Below are 22,113 nucleotides of genomic sequence, written 5' to 3'. Positions count from 1 at the left end.
CACTGGCAATCTAAGAAATGATGGCGGAGAATCAGTACAGGAAAACTGTTCTTTCACATTTACGGCAGGGCGCGCTCTGTGGAAGGAGCTGTAGTGTAGCAGACGGCAAGCAGGAGGGTGTGAGCAGCGCATATACAAGTTTTAAAACACGTCTCATGGCTCAGATTGGTTGTATTTCTGCAGATGGCAGTGGGACCACAGGGAGAAAGTAGATGAACTTGTTTTTTGGGGTTTTTTTTCTCAAAGATTATCTCTAATATTATACTGTCATGACGTAGTAACAATTTTAACAAATATGGAAAAAACTATTTTTTATAAAAGTTATTTTGTGCTATTTGGGACATCTGCACTTCTCTTGGATAGAGGTAGTTTCAGCAACTTAGCTGGGATTCTGATTAATTTTTTCCAATCTTTTTTTCCGTAGGTGCCATCTTTGACGAGTCAGCACGAAAAGATGACGAAGTTTTTCGTCTCGCTGTGGCAGATCTCAACTTGAACAATGAGATCCTGGAGACAGAAAAGATCACCTTCTCTGTGGAATTTGTCGACGGAAACAACCCTTTCCAGGCTGTTCAAGAAGGTAGGAATAACATACGGCAAAAATGTTCTAAAAGGACAATTTCTTCTGTTGAAGTAGGTAGTTGACCTTGTACTCTTCTGAACAGGGATAAAAGCTAAACATAGCCTAATGTTCAAACCACTCTTACATTTTTTTTTTTTTTGCTTCAAAACCACTAGACTTTATCGTAAACTTTTAAAATAGTCTAGGAGTAAAGTTTTTGGGTTGGGGAGAGTCACTCAAAGCTTTTATTTGGATGCTGAACTTAACCACAGTTCATTTGAGTTTACTGAATCACTAGGATCTCTACATTAGAATGATCCATTCACAAGATCTGCTCACCAGATCACATGGTGAATTTCTTCAGGACAGCGCTGATTCATTCCATGAGTGCCTCACGTGCTATTAATCAGCATGAACGGCTCAGGTCCAGATATCCCTTGTTTTGTGCCTCCTGATTTCCCAGCGCACTGTGCCGTTCATGCAACGTGAATGGATCACATCCTGATTCGCAACTACCTGTGCTGTGGCTCTGTGTCACAGCGTGAATGGATCACGTCCTGATTCGCGGCTCACTGTGGTGATCACACAGTGCTGAATGTTCTTTCTTTCTTGCTTTAAGACAAGAACGGCAGCAATAGTAGCTATGGAAATCTAATAAAAGTTGTTTTTCTGTCACTTCGGGAATGACTGTATCACAGGAAAGCTTACTGCACCGTTCACTCACTGCAGTGAACAGCACACATTCTGATTGGCTGTACAGTGAATGTGCTGGTGTGGCACTGTCTTTCTCATTGGGTAAATCTTTATCACATTTTGTGAGTCACATAACACAAGTACATCCAACCTTCATGCTGACACTGACCCATCTTAACTACAAAAAGAACAAATGAGCGAGTACTCAGTGTGTTTACTTCAAATGATTTATTCATTGAACAGACAGTTCCTGAACAACACAACACTGACATAACCCTACTTTAAATAAAAGTCTTACTTATTACATAGAAGAATAGAATGTTTAAAGTAACTATCTGATGACATTAATTTAAAAATGTACAAATTACTATTACCCCAAGCTTATCTATTCATTTTAGTTTGCATGTAAATTCAATTCTTTGATGTTTTTAAAAATCTATATTTGATGCTTGACATAAATTTATGAACCTTTGTTGCATGAAGACACATTTGTGTGTAGAACAGTTTTGCTCTCAAAGTCATAGGAAGTACCAAATGTAAAGATTTCAGCAGATCACTCCTATGTATCATGCATTTTTAAATGTTTATATTTATAAATTGGATAAAATTTGTGCATAATGTTGCCTGAAAAATTATTTACAATCTGGTATTTTAAAGGTTAATTATTCTATTGATACAATTCGGTGTTTGTAAACTGAACTGGCAGTGGTAGTTACGCAGTGCCACCACATAGAAGAATTGACATCAGCTATATATTAATATAAATTAATATATAGATAATTCACATTAACTATACGTTTTCTTCAAGGGCTGGATTTACTTACACACATGAAATGTTATGCGGTAATTAGCACTTTGCCTTGCATTCATGTTTGCTGAAATATCTGGCCATAATGAGCTGCAGATTTACAAAGGTGGTAGCTTATTATGTATTCATCATTTGGGGATCTCTGACACTTTCTTTGTGAAGTAGAGCTGAAGAAGTGTAGGTTGGTTCTGGATTAAGTAGGAGATCACTTAACTTACAAATAGGAAATGTTATTATGCTTCAGAAAAGATGCAAATTAACAAAATCCTCTGGAGTAGAAAGATCTAGTCGTGATATGTCTGTCTATCTGGTGTAATGAGGTAAATGAGGCAAAATATGTGATCAAAAGAATTTAGCAGGGCATTTATTGTGATTTGTGTTTTAATAATCCTTAAATCCACGTTTGAACGTCCCATCTCTTATGTTCATAATATTTCCAAACCTTCAGAGCATTGTATTCATTTTTGGCAAATTTTTTCTTTCCCTCCTTCCCTGTGTTCCTTTTCTTGAGATGGAGAGTATGACGCACTAAAATGGTTCTTGAAGAATCTTTCACGCATAGTAAATCCCAAAGTGCTAAGTCGTCTACACAGAGGGTCTTCATTTTGACTAAATGGCTCATTTATTTTAGTGACTTCCAGGCACAATCACAGTTCAGTGTTGCTTTCTGTTACATGTGATACATAAAATGTGATATTAATCATAACTGCAACACAGTTACATTTTATAATGGGGGGGATGATGTGAACTGAAAGAAGCACCTCAACAGATGTGCATAGCCTATACCTCTACAAGCTGCCAGTGGTTTGGTGCTTTATGAAGTATTTTTTTAGTGAAGATCCAGCAAATCTATTACCGTATATTAAATTTGATAACTACAATGACAAAAAGAAAAAAGTATAAACTGAACAAAATTTTTATTTAACACAAGAAAATGTTCTGTTTAAATAAACAATTGTCTGCACTCTGTCATTGGTACAGCTGCAAACAGAAATATTTAACCTCCCAAACATTTTAAATATTTATTAGTTCAAGTTTCTCAAAGCACTATTCTGCTTTTGAATGGCTACTACAAAAAGCAGAGAATGCATAACATTCACAAACTGTATATTGAATGTTCATTTGATTCAGTTCTAATGGTATGCATAAATCCCCAGCCATAAAAATATTCAAGGTGAGAACAAATGAGCTTCCCCAAAAGCTGAAAGATGAGAATTTTTATTTCCTACCATTTTTGTCATAACAGTCAAAGAAACACAAAAATATTCTTAGGAAGTTCAAAACCTATTGGCCAGCTACCTGACTGGAAGATAGCCCAACAAATCCACAAGGGCTCAAATCATGCAAGATCACAATTCTGCTCACATCTCCAATCAAACCAAAGTTTGTTTAACAAAACCATATAACATTCTAGTGTGACACTATCTTTCACCACATTTAGATTTTTTTTTTAATTTTGGGATAGGATTTAAAGGTTGCAAGCTGAAATGGGCAAATATTCCAGTTAAGGTGATTATTTGTTCATAACAAGCTTCTGGCTGCCTAATGAAAACAATTTTCAGAGGTTGTAAAGTCTAAAAAATGCTCCACAAAGTACTGAAGCTGTGCATGAGCACTACTGCACATTAAGAACACCATTTGTAATTTTCATTTGAATGATTTTTATTGTATATACATTTGTAAAAATAACTCGATATATCAACAAATACTTTTAGTTTAACTGGGATTTATGTCATTTGCTGCTATTATCATTCATCCACATCACTATGTTTGTGCATGCTTGTGTGTGCAATACATTCTCACCACTGCAACTCGCATAATTGTGGGTCTGCTCCTGTCACTTATGCTCGCATTTTACTTCCTGCACCATATCCCTTCGTTTTCATGGCTGGCACAGCCTAGACAGTGCTTGTGGAGCAGGTGGAGCTGTATGGTGTCTGCCTGTATTCATGTCATTGTGTGCCTGCTCATGTCTCCATTGATTAAACCAGTAAGAACCACCTAATTGGATAACAGTCTATGTAGAGGTGGGGGGGAGCAAATGGAAAGCATAAGGAGACCACAGAAGGGAGGGGACTCAATAGTTGTCTTTCCTTATTTTTCATCTCAACTTAGTCTTGACATTCAGTGCCACCAGATACACTTCTGTGCATGCTGCTAAAACACGTGTTGAAGTTGAACATTTTAGAGTTTCCCTGGTTAATATTTTATTTTTCCTAGAAATAGGTTGTGTTTGAACATTGACAATTAAGTAGAAGTCTGCCTATTAAAATACAGATAATTTGCATTTAATTCTAACTTTTGTGAAGCATGTTTCACTTTGAAAACCTGCACTTACATCGCCATGCTGTGGTATGGAGGTTTTTATTGACTGATACCTATAAATTTAATTTAATGTGGTAAGCATGATCTCATTTTTATATTTACTAATCATAAGAATGCTGGGTGGTGTTTTACTGCTTTGCTCTTTTAAATGTGAAAATTGTTAGTGTCAAAATTAAAGTAGTTTTATACAGAGAAATAACATACATTTGCCTACTCCAATAAATCCCAGCCATATTAATGTGTTTGACTAATAATCTAGAAGGGAACGACGCCAGTAGAATTTTAAAATTAAATGTTAAAAGGTTCTTGTAAGCATTGTCTACTTGCATTTATCTCAATCTAATGCTAATTAAGAGCAGGGCCTTATAGTATGATACTTGAACAATGAAAACATTTTTCTAATGCACTCCTCGTCTCTTTTATTTTGGTCCCATTTACATGGATCTGGTTTTCAGTGAAACCAAAACATTTTTGTTTTACAGTCCAGCTGCTCGTTTGCACGTCTCCAGTTATAAGAGTCTCTGACACTCCCACAGAGGTGTGAAACATATGCAGAACACACAGATGCAGGATTCATTTTACATGCCCAAAGGCAGATAGCACTGTTCTATGTTTGCCACTTAGCCTTTTATTTAACACATCTTCTGACACTGAATACATGTGTCATAAAACCTGACCTCAGCACCGGCACAGCGTATTGTAAACAAGCAGAAGCTGTCTAGTAATTTGTCCATTGTGGAACAACGGCTGTTGAGTCCAGGGCCATCGGCTTGCCTCATTCATAACTCGAAAAGTAATGAGTTCCTCAAACAGCGCCACAATAGTGGATGAGGCTGCAGAGTCAGGCCTAGTCTCTGTGTGTGCACAGGAATAGGTGGGAAACCCAGGTGGAAGTTGGCAGTAAAACCTGAATCCTGACTGTGTAAAGACTATTTACAAGCTACAGCTGATCACTTGTATTCCTCCTACAAGACATGACGTGAAGGAGTACACTGTGGAAATAAAACGATATGTGATTTTCTGCCCCTTAACCACAACTTTCTGAACCAGTTTTTTTTGTTGTTGTTGTTGTTGTTGTTGCTATAATTAAGTAACCTGTATTGTATAATAAGTAACAATCATTTGGGATTTGCCTCTAGACAGCAGGTAACCAAGAGATAAATATCTGTTCCCATTCTTCTTAGCAAAGCTGTTCTATTTCATATGGATTGGATGGATAATGTATGTGAACAGCTATTTCCTTCCAGAGATTCTTGACCAGATTCTAAAATGGACCTTATGTGAGGCTTTGACGGAAACAGTCTAATAAGAGTATGCTTTCATCTGAACCAAGAATGAGAGGCTTCATCCCAGTCTAACATCTCCTGTAGTCTCCAAGAGGTTTTCTGAGATGCTTGATTACATGTGCACACCACATATTTCAAATTTATAATGCTATTTTTATGTTGTGAACATGCACTACTTGAGACAATAAAATCGATTGTAGTTTGTGTTTGTAATGTGACAAATCTGAAAAAGATTTCAGGCTTTGTTGTCTGGAGTATGTATTTTTCAATTTAATGGCTGTTTCCTGAGCCATTCTTAACTCACTGCTCAAAACTGGCTATTATTATGAAATATTGAAGTATTCAACTCTTTAGCAAAGACAGTTATAATGTAACAGTGTTGTTTTTGTTTGGGGGTTTTTTTCTCAAATTTGCTTTTCTTCTGTCCATCACTTTTTTATGCAAATTTCACAAGACAGTTATTTGAATTTCTTCTTTGGTCAAGGTTGACAAACATAGGTGAAGATTTTAACATATTTTATATTTCTGCATTTTCATGAGTATAAATTAATTTGTTATTGGAAGGAAACAAAAAATTCTTAGTTGTCAGGCTCAAATTTCATGGAAATAAATTTTCATTTAGTGAAGAAGAGTTTTATTTTTAGAATTTCAACCAACTCCCTCTGATGAATCTCTGAGTTGTCATGAATATTTAATTGACATTATTTCATTTAATTTTAATTAACTCACCAAGGATGTAGTGTCCTCCAACTACAAGCTGCATTCAAACTTGTCAATTCAGAATAAATGAAGATGTTTACTGGAGAAGTTCATCAAGGAAAAGATTTAATTTTATGTTATTTAATTATGGACTTCTGGAAAGGTTGGCCCTTAAAATGAATAATCGTCTTATGTATGTCTAAGTTGCCCCACTCTGATTTTTTGAAAATTGAGTTTATTCCTACTTCGTTATTTATCTATAGCCATTGGTTACTTTTCTCGATGTTCTTGTGTTGTTGGGAAAGGGAAGTACATCAAAGGGAACAATTAAATATACAAAGAACAATACAGGTTCTTGTAGAGTTCAATCTCACGAGCACAAAAGAAGGGACACTGACTCATACGTGGGGTTTCCTTGAAGACTGTGTTTTTGTATGTACAGGTTTTTTGTTCTGTATATTTAATTGTCAGTTCCCAGACTATGGCTGGAAGCTGATGAGTCACAGACAGTCACAGATGCTAAACGGAACAAACTGGCAAGACGAAATGGGTGTTAAATGAAAGAAACCGCTTTCCTTTACTGCTGATTCAAAATCCAGTTTCGATACTTATTTTTGAATGTTTCAACACATGACATAGTACTGCAGTTAGAGGTAATTTAAGTATTTTATTTTAGTTTTTTTACATATATGGACCATCACTTCATTCAGTCGCACAGCAGCTCCCACACCTGTACTTACCGTATGTTGATTCTACATAATCTGAATATTTTCTACACAGTATTTAATCTATAATTTAAAATTCTAATAAATTTTTTATCTTACAGAACTTTTTTTTGTTAATGCTTTGTTTCCAAACACATAACTCGAGACATTGTAATCTTAAACTGAAGTTATGTGTTGAAGAAGGTGCGTCAGCATTCTGTGCATCATTATAAGTTTTTTGCCCGTCTCTCTACTGTTTCTGGATATCTTTTACATGTTTGACGGAAATGCATGTTACCATCAGCTGCCATAAAGCATTTGATTTAGCAGACTATTTCACCCAGAAAGAGCAACAGAGAATACCATGAAGGCCTTTCATGTTTTGGCCTTCTTACCTTGTGATAATATATTTAGTTTCCTAAACGTGTAACTAAATGAACACAGCTTTCTTTAGCTGTTCTTATCCACCAGCATAATCTCTCCTTCTTGTTACTCTGCTCAAGCTAGAATTTCACAGACTTCCTGTTCTTATATCTTTGTTCTTTAAATCTAGTTTTTCTGATCTCTCTCTTCCAATTTCCACACTTCATTTTTTTTGTCCCTCACTCTATTAAGTGATGAATTGAAATAATTCAATTAACCTCCTTACTAATCGAAATTGGGTACTGGTAGTAGTCAGCAGGGAGTGTCCATGGCAACACTGACATTTTACAAGAGGTAATGTGATGCTATTTTGTGCGTGTGTGTGTTGGAAGAACAGCAGCTGACAGCTGGGGACAAACCAGATCCAACCAGCCTTTGAGAGCTTTCAATAATGAGTGAATGTGCATGTCTTGTGTGCTCAGTTGGTGTTGGTTCTGCTGATTTGGTGGTGGATAGAAAATTTCATTTGAATGGGAGTCGAAAGAAGATCTCCAAGGAAAGAGTTACTTCCTGCTTCTGCTGAGCATTGACCAGTGGACAAACTGCCTCCTTCTGTATGGCTGCTTGGCAGTCAGCATCCCCTCGAAACAGAAGAATGGCTCTTCACAGTTGGAGAAAACAGTTGTTTGCTGGTTTAGCTTCTCTTTTTAGAGTCCTCCATTCATTGAAGAAAGGCTACATTACGTATTTTCTTTGGAAAATGTTAGAAAATTAGCTGGAGTAAAACTATATACTGCAAAATGAAAATAGCTGGCAATAACTGCTGAATTATAATCTTTATCCTTAAATCAGAAAGCTGACTGGTAAAATCCCAAACTCCCATAATTCACACAAAGCATGTAAATTGTTTTAGATAAATGTAATTGAGCTTTATTCATCAGTTACAATTGAAAGTTAAAATGCTAGTTTACAGATTACCTAGCTCAATATTTTATTAAAATTTAAGTTAAAGTACAAAGTAGGAATAGTTAATAGCTAAGCAAAAATTAAGGATTTTCAATGCAGTGCTTTGGGTGTTAGAATGTTGAAAGTATAAACGATGTTCGAATGTCATAGAGAAGACTAAACTTATTATATACTTATTTTTAAGTAATGGCTTAAAAATAATCTAGAATGTGTTGAGAAGCAGTGAAACATTCAGCTTTTCTACATCTGTAATCTCTTTTGATAAATTAAAACAGTTAAGAGTGAATTTTTAAGGCTGCCAATCTAGTTCCTGAATAAAAAAAAATACTCAACCTGGTATTCTGCTGCAACATAACAGCAAGTTTTTCTATAGTACATTTCTATTCTATTTACAATTACCACTGTTATGCTTTTAGGGTTGGCCAATTAAACGATAGCCCTCTCCATATTCCAAATGCTTTAAGTGGTGCTGATGTTTTTGGCAGCAAGAGGGGCCCCTGAATCAGATTCTCCTCAACATTACACCGGGTCTGCATGAGGCACTAAATCCACTGCACCTGGACATCTCTCTGCTGGATGCAGAGGTTTTAATTCATGAGGCACTAGTAGAGAGCAAGCTTTTCCATTTCCTGACTGTTCAGTTTTTACTTTAGTGAAATGCATAAACGTAAACTTGAGAGATGCAGACTGTGACTGTGTGTGAGGTGGCCAGTGTGCAGCAGTGTGATTGTTGTCGCTGCCATGTTCGTTCCATGCTCAATACATCATCTACAAACCCGTCTTTCAGGACTGATTCTGCTCTGTCGGTGAAACCCTGAGTGGAGCAGAGACACATTCAGTCATGGAAAAACTAATGTATTATAAATATTTTAAACAATTTCATTTATTTATTCATTTGTTGGTTGTTTTTATCATAAATAAACAAACACTTAGCCAGGTGGGGGGCAGGCAGAGACCCTTCCTGTTGAACAGGAGGGGTCCCAGGATTGATCTTTGGGGTACTCCACATGTGACTTCTGTCTGCATCAATAGGAAGCTACCTATGTTCACAAAGAAGTCCCTGTTTTTAGGTAAGATTCGAACCACTGAGCTACAGAGCCAGAGAGTGTAGCCTAGCTTTCCAGTCACTTTAATTTTTTATGGTCTACAGTGTCAAATGCTGCACTGAGGTATAAAAGAGCCAACATAGTTTTTTCCATTGTGCATTTATGTGGATGCCATTGAACACTTTGACAAGGACAGCCTCAGTACTCTGGTGAGCACGGAAAAAAGACTGAAAGACATCAAAGTGGTTGGTCATTGTTGAGAATCTATTGAACTTTTGAAATTCTGCCTTTTCAATAATTTTGCTGATAAATGGAAAGTTAGAGATTGGCCTGCAATTCTGCAATAGTGATTCGTCTGGATTGTTCTTTTTTATAAGTGGCTTGTCTACTGATAGATTTCTATTTTTTTAGTTGGGGTTCACTGCCTGTTTTTGATGTCAGATCCACATTCAGCTATATTCATTATTTTCTTTATTTTTTAGAACAGTGGATTAACTGTTTTACATCGGTGGGTTTATAGTGCCAGCAATGCACAACACATTCAAGACATTTGGTCAAATTATGCTAACATTTCCAGCTGTACTACATTTGGCGACATAATGAGTTTGTTTGTTCACCCTGCACTCTGAGGTGATTTGACCGAAACCACAGGTTCCACAGAGGTGGAAGATAAAAGTTGTGAATGTCAAGAAACGCCTTGATTCCGTGTAATTTGTATATGTGGAAGAGATTAGCTTGAATAAAATTATTTCTATATATTTTCAGTGTCAAAACCTACATTATTAGCCGTTGTTGAAGATTCCATGGTAAAAACTTTCTAATCTCAATCAGAATCTCTAATCTCAATTCACAGTATTTTGAGAATACTATGAATTGGTATGAAATGCTAATTCCAACAGATAATCTAAGTTTTAGTGAGCTGTTTAAACTTGGAATAATGTTTCTGATTTAGACACGTTTCTAAATTGGCTCCAGTATACACTCCCTGTTTTTATTTAAGCTTTGCCTACAACATTTTTTTGGCATTCCTCCAATAGGACATAGTGTACTTCTGTCATGTACGCTATGTCCTGGCAGGCTTTGGCTGATGGAAGCACATTCTGTCTGATTTCATCACATCTGATCTTCATCTAAAATGTCCACATCATATGACCACATTTTTATGTCTTGTAGCAAAGTAAATGAAATCCTATCTCTACGCCTGCAGAAAGTTTACCTGGGAAAGCATTTTGGGAAACTGGTCAAAAATATATAAGAATATCAAGGAGGAATACTGGTAGGATCGTATTAGCTGCAGAACATCTGAGAATTATATTTAAAACTAAGATTAAATTGGATTGTAATACTTATGTTTACCTCTGACTGCAGTGAGATATTCAACCTTTTTGTACACATTCTTACACCATTTTATCTTTAAATTATTAATAAATTAAAAATTATTAATAAAACGTTCTTTATCCATGTTTTAAAGTTCCTGATACTATCCAAAGGCAAATTACTACATGAGTTATACACATTAGAGAAACCATCAGCTAAAACTGCTAACCAAATTGCCAAAGTAAAAAGATAAACTACTTTTGAAATGGCAGATATGTCTAAATCATGGGGGTGCAGCTGGTTGGGAGATAAGGAAGAAGAGAGAAGAAAGGGTTATCAGGGGTATTTCAACTGTTTTCCAGGCAATTATTAGAACCATTGCTGGCAGTTTCCCCACAGGATGATTGCACACATGCCCATAATACACACATTCAGAAATACACAAACAACTAAGTGTCAGGGTCAGGCAGGTGAATGAGGGAAGGAGTGAGGTATGAGATTCACTTTAATGAAAGGGCCAGTGCAGTGGCACAAGGTATAGATAAGCCTTTAAAGGGACGGAAAGGAAGAAAAAGATAGGCATACGGAGATGAAATCAGAGAACGTGAGGTGCACAAAGAGTAGGAATGGGAAAATGAGATAAGCCTCATCCTCTGTGGTTTAGGGAAAAAATATGGATTGTAAAGGTACAAAAGAACTATGCTTGGGAGAATGAGCTGCTTAGTTTGGATTTTACCTTGTAGTGGACCTGTTACCTTTCAGTGTTCACAGAACAACAAACATTCACCTAAATGGCATTTGAATTAGCATATGTATAAGTTCTGAGAAAATGAATCAATTCAAAATAACTTGCTCAGGCTCAGCAGCAAAAAGAAACACATTTTTAAGAATCCAGCTCCAATCAGTTTACAATGAAACACATTGTATTTATTGTAACCAACTGTAACTCCTGGCACAACCTTTCAGAAAAAAATTTAATGTTTCTGCTTCTCAGTGCTCGAGTCTATATAATTTCTTAGGATTACATTGTATTGCTGAGGATTTTGGGTTTTAATTTAACATGGTATGAAAAATTGCATGAGAACATTTCAAACAAAAGACATGTAGAAGTGGATAAATCTCTGCGGGCAGTGCCTGTCTTTTCCTCCCACCGCCAGGCAGGCTCAGAGCCACACAGGCATAAAGGACAGTGTTTATAGACAGGAGAAAGCACTTAGTTCCTCCTTCACACCTTTCAGCCATGAGGTCTTCGGAGAGTCAGAAAGAGAGAACAAGAGACGAGAAGAAATACAGAGGAAAGACAAGTTGGAGGAGGCTTAGAGATTTATAGAAGTAAAAGTATGTGTGGAAGCTGGTAGGAGAATACTCCTCTCTGGAGATGAGAAAAGATGAAATGAAGCAAAAGGAGATGAGGAAATTGTTTGAATAGGAGAAAATCTGGAATGCGGGACATGAGGATTGACATATAAAAAGAAAGAAGATGGGAAGAAGGCCAGAAGAGAGATTACAAAGCAGAAGAGACATCAAATGGGAGGAACGTTAGGTCATGGTGGTTTAAGTTAACATGTTCTGCCAGTTAGTGTTGAAATAAGAATTCATAAGTGTAAGCTCATGAATAATGGGTTGAACACATCTAATCTAATCACCGTAGTGGAAGAACAGTGAAATATAGGGTCATAGCAGGTCTGGAGCAGGGAGTGGAGAATGAAAGAAAGCTTTAAAATATGCACAAAAGGGAGTGAAATGATGTCCTTAATACTATGAAAAGGTCTTAAGACCACAACACCTAAATGTTGACTACATTAACTGAAGTCTATAGTGAAAAGCTAAGAAAGACAAGTTAAGAATTAAAGGGAAGATTAACATTCTGCCTTTTTCCTGTTACAAGGACAATAAAGGTCTAAGCTCAATGGAAGTTGTTTATCTTAGGTAAAAGAAAATATCATGTAATATTATGGTTCAAAAAAGAGGAAAACGGACAGATGAGTGGATAATTAGAGGTTGAGAAAATGGTGGAGAGAGATGAGGTGAAACAGAGGTAGATAGAGGGCAAGGATTTGCACATTGCCTGTGCTCTGTTATCATGGGAGATTTAAATTGTGCTATGGTGCCTGCTGTACATTTGACTCCGTGGTTTCACTTTCTGTATGGGAATGTTCACACCTTCTATTGATTCATTAACATATTTTGGAATGACCGATTAGTATCGGATGAAAACTTAAGAGAACATAAGAAAGCTTCAATTTTAAATGGAGTTTTGAGAAACAACACTGAGTTTTCACTAATTAATTCATAATTCATCACTGTTCAGTGGAGACCACAAGCACTTACTGGAAGAGGGTTCTTTGCATCCATGCTATGTTTGCAGGTAGTTTGTCCTTAGAGGACACAGGTCAACTTTACTGGCTTTTATAATTCATTTATTTATATAGATTTTATTTTTTTTTTTTGCACCTCAGATTTTTAAAATTTTTGGATAGCTCATATCCCCGGTGGATTGTTACCTCGGTCTCTACAGCTGACACCACGGTTTCTGTCTTTAAAGTTTTTCAACTATAATGTATAATACAGAAAGAAAAGGGAAGAAACACAGCGAAGACATTTGATGAGATTATGATTGCTGCATTTACCAACATGTGAAAATAATCAGATAATTTTCTCCATGAGACAAAATAATCAAAATTTTAATTTTTTTTTTCCCCACCAGGGGGTCCTTTTTGTGGGCTCTAGTGTCCCTTTTTTCATGGTGGGCTGACAGGAGAGGGGGGAGGACATGCGGCAGGTGTCGTCGGGTCCGGGGATCGAGCCCGCGACGGCCGCGTCGAGGACTGGGGACCTCCAGGCGTGGGGCGCGCTAGCCTCTACACCACCGGAGCACGCCCCAAAATAATCAAAATTTGATAGGATGTATACATCGCCTTGTTGATAGTTTGTTGATCCAGTGTCTGCTGTCAAAACAGTCTTGATCCATGGAGCCATGAATTCCTCTAGAACCCTGGAGTGTCATGGTGTGCTGTGGTATCTGGCGCCAGATGTTGGCAGTAGATCCCTTAAATCCTAACAGTTGAAAGGTGGGGTCTCCATAGATCAGATTTTTTTTTTGTCAAACACATCAAACAGATGATCAGAAGAATGGGACTGGGGGGAAATCGGAGGGCAGATCAACCCCTCAAACTCTTTTGTTGAGCTTGTCAACTGAACTATTTGGTTTTGTGGCGTGGCATGTTATCCCTCTGAAAGATGGATAACAGTCACTTGGAAATGCAATTATACAGTGCTCCAACATTGCTTAGGTACTTAGTACATGTCAATGTAATATCAACAATGGTTTTCTAGCTGAATATTCAATGCATCATACTCCCTCTTGGTTGCCCTTGGTCCCATAGTGCATGTGTTTAACACACAAGCAAACAGCCAAATTATGTGACTTAAAAGGAAACGATCATCAAACTGGCCACTTTGCTTTACTGTCCAGTTCAGGTACACTACAGGTACAGTTGAGGTCAAAATTATTAACTTTACTTCTGCAGAAGAGACTCCTTCAAGCCAAACTGGAGTAGGGCAAGGACAATCTGGAGAAAGGTAAACTGGAGGCATGTTGTTTGGTAAGATGAGAACAAATTTGAACAGTGGAGTTTGGAAAAAGAAGTGAGAGACACATAACCCAAATAACACTGTCCCCACAGTTGGTGAGAATATCATGCTGTGGGGATGATTCAGTGCATCTGGAACTGGGAATCTTATCAAGGCTGAAGGAATGATGGAAAAAAGGATGTGTGAAGATTTTCAGGGAAAACTTCAAGCAGTCAGCAACAAAACTGGGTCTGGATCTTTGCTTTGTCTTCCAACATGACAAAGATCCAAAGCACACATCGATTCTGGTGAAGAGCTAACTCCAGAAAATCAAGGTGACTGGCCTGCACAAAGCCTTGACCCGAGTCCCACTGAAAAGCTGTGGGGTACACTGAGGATCAGGGTCCATGTGAGAAGACCATCACATCTGGAGGAGCGTGAGAGATTTGCCAAAGAATAGACAGAGTCCTCTTGAGAGACCAAAGACTTGTTACAAACTACAGCAGACAACTGCATGGTTTTATAAAAAGATTACACAATTAACTAGTTGCATCAGAGGAGCTAATTATTTTGACCCTGGTAGTTTTTGTTTTAGGACATCCATTGTAAGGTCAATTGTTTTAAAAAACACTTAAAAATAATTTGCAATGTTACCAATATTGGAATAAAATGATAAGAGAAAAAAAATCTGTAACTTTGACTTTTAATATAATTATAATATTCCACTTTTAGGTATTTTTAAACTAATACAATTGTGTAAAACAAAGTCCACTGACACATTTTGCTTTAATCTGCAGATTGTGTCATGGTGTCAATTTTGCAGACCAAAGGTTTTCAAGAAACAAATAGGTTTATCTCCTGCAAAGATTCACCAATTATTGTGTTATGTAAACCACTTCTTAAAAATAGTGTGCAGCTGGCTACGCTTTGTCTAAAAGGAGTCTTGAAAACCAGCTTCAGCTCTAGGCTTAGATGTTGGGTCATAAAACCCACCAACCAGCTCTCACATTGAGCGCAGCTTAATTGAATTACACTCTCTATGCAGCTTTGTTCATAGTATGCAAGTTGTGTACACAGATAGTGTTCATTACAGTGTTGAGGTTCTCATTAAGATTTGAGCAAAGCATTTTGACCACTAGTGGGTTAAACAAGCATATCTGTGGAAGGGGTATCTGTGAGTGTGTAAATCCGCAATATATCTGACTTTGTTATATTGCTGTATAAATTGATTTGCTGTTGCATAAATCAACAATTTAGTTCATTTTCATGTAAATTATTGGGTCATCACAGAAAACCCTCACATAAATTTTGTGGTTATGTAATGTTTGATATTTTGACAGCTGGGACTTCAAACTCCCAGTCTGGGGAATAACTGCGACACACCACTTTAAATCCTCCTGAATAAAAAATGAAAATCTAATGTCTGGTACAATTCCTAATGGGTTCTTGGGTAGCTAATCTTTCCTGGCAAACATGATAGTTTCTTGAAGTAAGAGGATAAAATAAATCCCTGGGTGTCTTACATAGTCAGAAAATTCACCCTCAAAGTCATGGACATGACATTTAAGTGACCTTGATTAGCCTTCCCTGAATTTTAAACTGTTTGACTGCAGACAAGACAAACACCACTAAATTGATGCTTTTCTTTTTTACATTGTTGAGCTTTCATAATTCTAGCTGGTGTTCAGTTTTAAAGACGCTTTGTTTTGATTCAAGAGATAAAATGTCTAGAGGCAAGTACATGTTGCATCAAGGCAGATAGCAAAGCAAAAATGGATGTGCCATATATGTTAAACAAAAATGCTAAAATTCCAACATGTTTTTTATATAGTTACTGTTTACCCACGTTAGAATATTGTTGACATGCCTTGCATTTCAGTAACATGCAACAATACCCTGTTTACAAAATTCATCTTGTCCACATTAGTCATTTGCACATCCAATATTGTAACATACGTAATTTGACCTTCAGCGAAGTGAAACCGTCACAATTTCTTCATGGTTGTTGAAAACGTCTTACATGGCCGTAGCACATCAGAGATGTCTCTGAACTCGCACATAAATCCTGCTGCCAATACGAAAGTCATGACCAAACAAAAACATTACTCAGTTTCATACTATATATATCTGTATAAATTGATGCACCTTAAATTTTATCATAATAAAGTGACAGCACAGCATATTATCTGGTTTTAATTTCTTATCAATTTTAATAAAACCTGAAAGATAGAAAGGTACATGTTGCTCTGTCATTATAATGGGCCTAACCTGATGTAAATTATAAATAAATATAAATATTTATAAATAAATATAATGTAAATTCCAGAATTGAAATAGAAAAAGTTAAACTAGAGAGTTTTGTTCATATTCTATAAAAGACTCATTCTAAGTGGAAGTATGAAAATTAGTTAATTAAATAAATCATCTTTGGTAATTAAGCAGCACAAATTAATGTTTACCCCCCTTTTTACTATAATCTGTTAATTTTCAAAAATACCTGTAAAATTTCCAAGGAATATTTTGAGCTTTAAAATTCTATGGACTGCAGTATAATTTTGTAAATGCTTAAGCTTTTTTGTATTAATCAGTATAGAGGACTATATTGTTCAGACTATGGAGTGATATTAGTACCAAAATCACCTACCACCCGGCAAAGTTGGGATATATTTTTTATACATATATATTTTTATGACTTTAACACTTATATACATCCACTATACACAATACAAGGACATGACTCCCATAGTTCAACGATGTGGCGGAACTGGATGTTTCGATAGATTTTCTTAGCAAGAAACTATATGGCAGCACCTTTAGTCAACATAAAAAAACATAAACTCAATATAGTCGCAAGCTTTTTTTTGTACTTATCACAAGATTAAAGGCATTTTTGTAACAGGATACTGTACATTGTCTATTCTAGAGTTTGTTTTGACACCTAATTAACAGTCTTGTGTGAGTGGAAAGAAATGAAGATGGAAGCAGCTTAATATTTGTTGTTGTGTGTGTATATAGTGTCTGCATAGACAAAAGGACTGACTATGTGAAAAATGTTAACTTTTGTATATTCTTTGGATGAGGTTAATTAAAAAAATCCAAGGAAACAACAAGGACTGTTTTCCTCATTGTTTAAAAGCTAAAACCAAAATGTTTGTAAATGAGTAATGGTTGTGTAATCCAACGGCAACTGACCTCGAATAGATTCAGGGCTCTTATTGTTTTTTAAAAAGCAGAGCTTCTACTTTGAGTGAACCGACTTTAATGCAGAAATGTAATGGATCTTGACATGTTATTACTTCAGGCAAGGTTTGTACGATCTATAATCAAAATAAACCTGCAAGTTGAAGCTTTTCTTTTTCTTACAGTGTGTTACTTGTGGTCTCTCATTGCTGGCATTAAGTGGTCATGAAGATGAAATACCTGGCACAGATGACGACCAGTGTCAGTATTTAATATTGCATAGCTGAAAAGCCGTCCAGTTATAAAGTTTGTGTTTTAATGCTTACAGCTGCATGCAGCTTCACGGTGGATAAAATGTAGAAATAATAACATGGGGAGGGAGAGCTGGAACCATTTTACTTTAATTATTTGATGGTCAGTAGGAATGATTGGATGAACACTAGATTGCTTGGACAGTTGTCTACTGAACTATTCATCTTGTTCCTCTGTCCAATCTAAGTTTTTGACTTAATAATAAAGTGGTTGTCATCATATTGTGATACTCAGATGTGTTGTATCTGTATTGTCTCTTGTCAGGTGACACAATGGGTTTTGATTTCCTGTGGCGTAAGGTTTAAGGAAGACAATTTGTTAATGGAGAGGACTGTATTTAATTTTACCCCACGTTTTTTCTGTATGGGCTGTATCGTCATTTCGTCAATTGCATACAGGATTCTGATTGCTCTAAAACTGGGGTGACTGCTGTAATGTTTAGAAATATTATTGCTCTTGGTTTTATGTCTTCAATGAGACTACAAATATTTCAAGAATGAGTTCCATAGAATTACTGAGAGTAATGCAATATATTGATGTATAATCCCAAATATCTAGAGAATGGCCATGTCTTTTTGTCCTGAAAGACATTTCACTTCCAATGTCAAAGGCGTTTTCAGTTTCCCATCCTTTTGGAGGGCTAAAGAAGTTCAGTTGTCTTCTACGAAAGCACTCAAAATTCCCATTTCCTGCATGACTGAACATTAGCATAAAAGCAGATGGGGTAGCCATTACAAAGTGCCAGTTATTGAAGACACTGTGGCATTAATGAAATTATGCAGCACTTAGTCAAGAAACAGAAAGTTGTTAAACCCAGAGTCCAATATTAATGCAAAATCAATGTAAAGCTTTGGCACCATATGGCTTTTTTTCTACATGGAAATAAGTAATTTTGAAAGCATGAATAGGTAGTATATATATAAAAATAATGCCTATGCAATGGTTCCTTAAGCAAAGGAATAACAATTCTTGCTTCATAAATAATAAAAAATAAGTAAAAACACACTTTTATTTTGCAACTCAAGGTTAAAGAAAAGCTGATTTCCCGAGCCCCATGTCTTTCTCTTGTTCTCCTTTTACACTTGCTGTCTCACTCTCAGCTTCATGCTTCAGCTCGGAAAGATGTTGTGTACAGCATAATAATGAATTGGTCGCAGTCCCCCTAGGCTGGAGAAAGGGCCCCATTAAACTGCATTAAAACACAATAAGGCTTCTGTATGCATGTGTGTCTATACGCTCGCATGTGTGAATAAAAACCAATATGTCTTCTCCACTTGTCTTGTATATCATCCTCACTCTTCATTTCTCATCCCTCCACCGACTGACCCTGTGGCTCTCTTTTCACGATGCTCCCTCATGCCCCTTTGTGAACTCCCCCCCCCTGCTGTAGAGCATCCTTCCTCCTAGTGCATCTCAACTCTCTATGAGGCTAACCCCATCTTTTCTCTATCAATCAAATTAATATGCGGCGAATGTTTTGATTTATGAATAATTTTGTTGATGAGTGTTTCCAAATGCAAATGGCCTAAGGATCTCTTTTCTAAAGTTGTCTTGACTGCATTATGTTTGAATCATTGTTGAGATTTGGCTGTGTCTCTGCAGGTACATGTTTTGCATCTCATGGGTTGTATGTGCACACCCTGCTTTGTAAGAGTCTTTGTTGAGGCAGATTTATATGTCTGAATGTGGGTGACTTTATTTCCTCTCCTGTGTATTTAAATGGGAAGGGATTAAGAGTCATGAATTATAATTTTCAGGCTTTCCCCTGTGCTTTTGAATGCTCATACTTCTGAAACAGAGAAAAACACTAATGCAGTTCTGCTCAGCACGCAAACAACACACCAAACTAGACTTTAAAGTGGAATTCGCATCACCACGGGAAAAAAAACAAACAAGAACCCCAAGAGTTAGAAAAAAAATATATGAATATAAAAAGCTGATTTCGTGAGATCATTTCCTTCATCCCTCTAAATAAATCTGTTATTTCCATTTACTGCTTCGCCTTTGCAATGCATGAGATTATAAGCACTCTTGACAGAATCAAATCAAATCTTTGCTGCATTTACTCATCATGTTGCATTGTGGTTGCTTGTCACATTTAATTTGGATTCTGTGGCAGAGACTGTTAATGACCTCCTCCAGCTAAAGGCATCAGCAAACCAATAACCACAAAAAAAACATCAAAAAACACATCTACTCGTATGAGAAGCAATTTGCCCTTATCATTTCAGTGCTTTTTGCTGACGTGGCAGTACAATGTCTAGAGATTTCAATAAGCCTTGTTAGTCACCCTAAGAGAAATGGGTCATAGTTCTGCTGCTTCAATGTTAACTATGGGATGCCAGAGATGCCACAAATGTTTGAGCATTGTTTTGGGTGGTGGACAAAGGGTCAAATGTTTGAAGATGGAGACCACCCATAACCACTTCCCTGAAGTAATAATCATAGTGTCATGTCTTTCTTAAATATAATAATAAATAGACAAAGTAAGTAAAACAAAACCTCCCAATGTCAAAAAGGTTGATATCCCACAGGAAATGTGTCTGTAGTCTTTTAGCATACTGTAAAAAATTATGTATTTTCTCCAATCTTTAGTCCTTTGAGACTATTAAAATTAGTAAACGGGTAGTTGTAGATCGTAAAAATCAACCAAAGCAAAACTTTGAAGGAATACGAGCATACCGGTAGAGAATCATGTATCAAATATTGAGATTTATTTTTCTTTGATATTTTTGGTTCCTTCAGATTGGTCTCAAAATGGAAAGTGTATCCATTAGTATCTGGTCACCCTGAGCTGTCTATGGATTAATATTTAGCTATTTATTAAATTTGTTTTAACACATAATTGTAGTTCCTCATTTGTTTCTGTCACTCCATACTGTCATTGCTCTCCTTTGTCAAGCTGTGATTAATGGTCCCATAGAGAGCAAAGATATTAACATACATTGACAGTGATTTGGTAGCCTGACATGCACAACTAAAAATTCATGGTCACTTAATCATCATAGTAGTTTAAAAGTCTTAATATAATATGGCAACAGATTAAGTAGTCAGTTTAAAATCCAAATTTCTTATAAAGCAGTAGTGAAAACTTTAAGCATTTAGGTTTAGATATATATTTTCCTGTCAGACATTTGATAGATTTATGAATCTGACTTTGATTAATTTTGACATCTGACAATATTTACTTAAAGGTAAAATTGATCATTATGTTAAAACTTCAGTCACTGATTGGATAACTTGTATATAGAAAATCTCTAATCTAGGCAACTGGTTAATGGGTTGATGCTTACACCAATGTTTATTAGCTGGGCTCAATGTTCTGCCTTTAAATATAGAAAGAACTGCTGACAAAATGTGTTTTGTGACTTAAGTACTCATATTCAAAGCAGATAAACTAAATAATTCCAATGTGATATCTTTAACATTAATTTATTTAGATATCCACAGAGTAGATCAGAACTATAGAGTAAATCCTGAAGGCAGATAGGCTAGATTTACCTTGCCAACTGCAATTTTAAAATTTTAACATTACCTTAAAAACTGTGATGGATGGTGCTAATTTAGTTTAACTTGCAGAGAGTGTTTTCTTGGAGATGAGGAATATTTCCAAATACATTGAATTTGTCTGTGGGAGAAAATCATAGTAGCCTTGTTTCTGCCAGCTGACTGGCAGTGCACATTCAATGGGTGGGATAGAGGTCATACACCAGGGGTTTCCAAGTTTGCCATAGAAAGCAAATTTACTGAGGCATTTTACATAAGTAATTTATGAATTTCCAGATGAGTATGACACTCTTAGATTTCCCATTCCTGCTGTCGATGGTATGTGGCACATTTATAAGACAAAGAAGTTCATTACAAAATAATTTAAGTTTGAAAAACATACCTATGGCCCAGACAGGAGGATCACAGGTCAGCTGTATCTTGGTTAATCATCAGACTAAAAATATTGAAACGCATATTAAGAAAAATATTAAGTATAAAGTAAAAATAAGATAAGCAAAACTACAGAGTACTCAATTCTACTTTTGCTTTTTGCAGTAGCTTCAAATTACTGTTGTTTAAATCACTGTGGTGACAAATGTAAAAAGTGCACTGCGGTGCCCATTATGCAGTGAGATTTTCAATAAGTCCAACAACAATTTTCTCTCATGACTCTCCACGGGGTTGCCAAACTGTTATTGGGCAGTAGCAAGAAAAATGGGAATGAAAGTACTAAACTTGATTGGCAGTGTTTGCCACAACTAGTCTGTAATATATTACAATACATTTGCTT

At 36.3% G+C, this 22,113-nt stretch overlaps 1 protein-coding gene across 6 annotated transcripts in view; it reads left to right on the top strand.

Annotated features, from left to right (window-relative positions):
• Nucleotides 1–22,113, top strand: part of grid2 (glutamate receptor, ionotropic, delta 2) — a 460,579-nt gene that overhangs the window by 117,314 nt on the left and 321,152 nt on the right. For all 6 annotated transcript variants that reach the window (XM_044111473.1, XM_044111478.1, XM_044111477.1 and 3 more), the window contains one exon: nucleotides 425–580. In XM_044111473.1, the coding sequence (XP_043967408.1) occupies nucleotides 425–580 (156 nt within the window). The remainder of the gene's footprint in view (nucleotides 1–424; nucleotides 581–22,113) is intronic.

The sequence above is a fragment of the Gambusia affinis genome, linkage group LG03 (assembly GCF_019740435.1).
Source record: "Gambusia affinis linkage group LG03, SWU_Gaff_1.0, whole genome shotgun sequence".
NCBI lineage: Eukaryota > Metazoa > Chordata > Actinopteri > Cyprinodontiformes > Poeciliidae > Gambusia > Gambusia affinis.
The sequence above is the reverse complement of the archived record's forward strand: the minus strand, read 5'-3'. Positions and strand labels throughout refer to the sequence as shown.